This window comes from Myotis brandtii, unplaced genomic scaffold (genome assembly GCF_000412655.1).
Source record: "Myotis brandtii unplaced genomic scaffold, ASM41265v1 scaffold314, whole genome shotgun sequence".
Taxonomy (NCBI): domain Eukaryota; kingdom Metazoa; phylum Chordata; class Mammalia; order Chiroptera; family Vespertilionidae; genus Myotis; species Myotis brandtii.
The window spans coordinates 2,533,148-2,537,505 of NW_005362033.1; the positions used below are offsets into that span (position 1 = coordinate 2,533,148).

Here is a 4,358-nt window from a genome sequence, read left to right on the forward strand (position 1 = left end):
TAGATAATAAAGTGCTACTATGAATAACTCTATGTCCCACGAATTTGATAACCTAGATGAAATGGACCAATTCTGTAAAACACCCAATTTGCCAAAACTCACACATGAAGACACAGACAATATAAACAGGCCTATAGTATTTAGTATAGAAACTTGGATTCATCTTTCTTTATAAAAGTTCTTCCTATCTATCTATGATGTTCATTCCTGCCATTATCTCTGAAGGCATCCAGATTGTTTTGACTCCTCTGACCCTTAGGTTTTTTCCAAAAGAGGTCTTCCCTTAATTCCTCTCCTTAAATTTAACTTAATTTCTCTTATTATGTTGGCTTCTCTATTTCTTTAGACACAAACAGAATTTGAGATCATTTCCTATAGTTTTCATGTACCTTCAGAATCCAAAGTTATTGTTGTATGGAAGATGGCCAAGCAGATTTTAGAAAGGTAGGCATGTAATATTGGGAATTCAAACAACTAAATAAGAGAGCATATATAAAGGTTAAAAAATGCTAGTCTAGTAAATTAAAAAATACAATGTGTACAAGTAGAAAAGATTCTCACATGAGTGGTCTGACGAGATGTTGTGTGGAACCAAAACAAAGTCATCCGTGTCACAAGAGGAGTTCTTGCTACTAGTACTGGCAGAATCTTTGGACACTTGTAGATAGTTGGGAGGACCCAATGGTGGGGAGGATAGGTTTTCTTCCTGAATATGCTGCATATCTGCAAGGGACTAAAATTAACAACGTAAAGTTAACACTGGCCTAATAATAAAGTGCAAGTCAGAACAGGCATTACAATAAAGAGTTGGTGTTTTGTTTTTTTTCATTCAATTAGGCATAAAGTTCAATTCCATCTAAAATTTCAATAAATCTCTTTGGAAATCTTTCCCTTCAAAAAGCACAGTTTTTAATCTCTTTGCATAAAGACTTCTTAAATGTTTTCCAAAAGTGATACTTAAAAATATATCATGCTGCCCTAGCCGGTTTGGCTCAGTGATAGAGCGTCAGCCTGGGGACTGAAGAGTCCCGGGTTCGATTCCGGTCAAGGGCACATGCCCAGGTTGCGGGCTCGACCCCCAGTAGGGGGTGTGCAAGAGGCAGCCAATCAATGATTCCCTCTCATCACTGATGTTTCTATCTCTCTATCCCTCTCCCTTCCTCTTTGAAATATATATATTATGCCATTTAGCACATGTACCTGTATGCCTCACCTACAAGTTTTATGATGAGTCTGTACCATCCCAACATCCCCTGTTTCAGCTCATTGCCTAGCAAAGCAGATACTCAATAACTGTTTACTTAACAACTGCAATAAACTGTCCAGGGACTTTAATGGCATCTTGCAAGCACACACAGTTTTAAATCTCCAAATGCAAAAAACACTGTAAACGGGAAAGCAGACCATATTATGTAAAAATGTAAACAAACCAATAAGGATAACTGCATTTCAGCCGAGAGATGTATTTACACTCACAAAAAGAAAGATTTGGAAAACCTTCAAGGTATGGGTGCACTTCTTTTGCTTTCCTTTGTTAGGGGGAGGAGTTGGTCTGTGGGAGATGGGACAGCAAGGGAAGAAAACATATGAATATATATAAACAAATACTCAGGTGTAAGTAGGTCTTTGCACCTTTTGGCACTTGCCTAGTTCAAGGTCTCTAGTGACAACTCTAATTGAATGTCTTGATTATGCAATGGTTTTCTAAAACATCGAAATGCATGAGTTATTATGTATTTAGTCCCTATTACAGTTAGCCTTTGTTTCTATTTAAGAAGAGAAAAAATACTTTGTAATGCTCTTTAAATTCATTGCTGGTGCTTCTTTGAAAGTTACTGTGCAATGAAATCTGTCTCAAATCTCCTTATCTCTTCTTTTTGTGTGTGATGCACACTTGATATAAAACCTCATTACTTTTTTAAAAATATGTTTTTATTGATTTCAAAGAGAGGAAGGAAGAGGGACGGAGAGATTGAAACATCAATGATGAGATACAAACATTGATCAGCTACCTCCTGCAAGCCCCCTACTGGGGATTGAGCCACAACCGGGGCATGTGTCCTGACCAGGAATCGAACTGTGACCTTCTGGTTCATGGGTCAACGCTCAACCACTGAGCCTCTCTGTCCGGGCCTCCTTATTACTTTTTGAAGATAATTTATATCTCAAAGAAGGTAAGACGGAAGGACTAACTATTCTGAACATCAACCATAGGCTGGACACTGTGAAGAGCTTTCCTTAACTTCAGTCCCATTATAGAATCCATTCCATCTTTAAATAAACAGAACTCAGGTCAGGATTTGCCCAAAATCACACAACTAGAAGCAATTGAGTTGAGATGTTATCCCAAGTATATCCACAACGTCTTTCTAGCGGTTTAGGCAGAAACTTTCTGAATTTCTTCCTCTGCTATTTATTTTTTTCTAAATATATTTTATTGATATTTTACAGAGAGGAAGGGAGAGGAATAGAGAGTTAGAAACATCGATGAGAGAGAAACATCGATCAGCTGCCTCCTACACACCCCCTACTGGGGATGTGCCCGCAACCAAGGTACATGCCCTTGACTGGAATCGAACCTGGGACCCTTCAGTCCACAGGCCATCGCTCTACCCACTGAGCCAAACCGGTTAGGGCTTCCTCTGCTATTTATAAAATTATTTGCATCCACAGCCGTCTTGGTGAAAGAGATGCTTCTCCTTGTTCAAAGCTAATCTCTCCACCATCTGTGTTCCAATTTCATTCTCCCCACCTCTTCAAGCAACTTCCCTTTCTCTGACACTTCTACCCTCTGCACATAAACATGTTTCATTTTCTCAGATCTCAAATCCCTGCAACCCTCTCAATTACCATCTTCTCTTAACATTTCTTGAAATTATCAATCTTTACTGACTCAAATTCCTCACTTCCCATGTACCCCTAAACCAACCATAATCCACTTTCTGCCTTCAATGCTCAAATAAAATTGCCTTTATTAAGTTTAGCAGTAACAACCACTGCCTACTCCTTAAGTTCCTTGAATTCTTTGCTGCAACTGAACTGCAGACCGTTCCTTTCTTGACACTCTACCCCCTCATTTAGTAACCCTGCTCTCTCTTGCTTTTCCTACTCCTCTCTTGTGAGTGCCTGCTTCTCACTTGCCCCTTAGGAGAGAGGAGTACAGAATTCCCCCAGGTGCCACCCTGCTCCTCTACTCCTCACGTGCTTTAGACTTACCCCGTCACCATGCTACCCTACCGTCAAGCACCACTTACATAATGAGGGCTCCGCAGCGCAGGTTCTCTCCAATGAGCTCTAGCCCCTCTGCTACTTGCCTGCACAATGCGAATTCATCGCTTTTGTACTCCCAAGCATTCCTCCCCAGGCTCCCTTACCGAGTACCTTCACCATCATCCCTTTATCCACTGCCTTTCAGGTCCCCCTCTTCCTTAAATCCCAAGTTCAAGCATCTCCAAGCTCTGCAAACTCATTACCTTTCTCCCACCTGCTTTCCATCCCCTTCTCCTTTTCTTACTGCTGCCTTAGTTCAGGTCCTTATTCTTTTTTTTTCTTTTAATACATTTTTATTGATTTCAGAGAGGAAGGGAGAGGGAAGAAAAGAAACATCAATGATGAGAGAGAATCATGGATCAGCTGTCTCCTGCACGCCCTCTACTGGGAATAGAGCCTGAAACCCAGGCATGTGCCCTGTCTGTGAATCAGAGCGTGACCTCCTGGTTCACAGGTCGATGCTCAACCACAAAGCAACGCCAAAAAAAAACAAAACAAAAAAGCTGCAATAGTCTCGGGTTGTTCTCTTTCCTCCAGTGGAGAGACCTCTCTACTTGTCTCCAGGCTGGTCCTCCACCTGCTTTTAGAAGCATCTAGCTTAAAAAAGAAGAAGAATCTAGCTAAAACACACAATGGATCCTATCATACCTCCATATAAAATCATTCAAATACCTCAAATAGCTTTAAGGGTAAACTTGAACTCCTTAGCAATGCCTAAATTCTTTCAAGGTACAGCTTCTCCCTGTCCCTTTAACTTGATTTTCCCTTCACCAATGCTCTTTATACCCACCAGACTGGACTGCTTAGAAGACTTGTCCAAGAGTACTTCCTGCAATGAGGGAAAAGTTCCATATCTAAGCTGTCCAGTATGGCAGCAACTAGCTATATATGACTACTGAGCACTTGAAATGTGGCTAGTGTGACTAAGAAACTCATTTTTAAATTTTACTTAGTTCAAACCAATCCTATATAATAAAAGGGTAATATGCAAATTGACCCTAACAGCAGAACGACTGGTCACTATGATACACACTGACCACCAGGGGGCAGACGCTCAATGCAGGAGCTGTCCCCTGGTGGTCAGTGCA

At 40.8% G+C, this 4,358-nt stretch overlaps 1 protein-coding gene across 1 annotated transcript in view; it reads right to left on the reverse strand.

Moving 5' to 3' along the window:
* ULK2 (unc-51 like autophagy activating kinase 2) overlaps positions 1–4,358 on the reverse strand; it is a 110,854-nt gene that overhangs the window by 53,558 nt on the left and 52,938 nt on the right. The window contains exon 14 of the mRNA XM_014542812.1: positions 562–733. Coding sequence (XP_014398298.1) covers positions 562–733 — 172 coding nt within the window. The remainder of the gene's footprint in view (positions 1–561; positions 734–4,358) is intronic.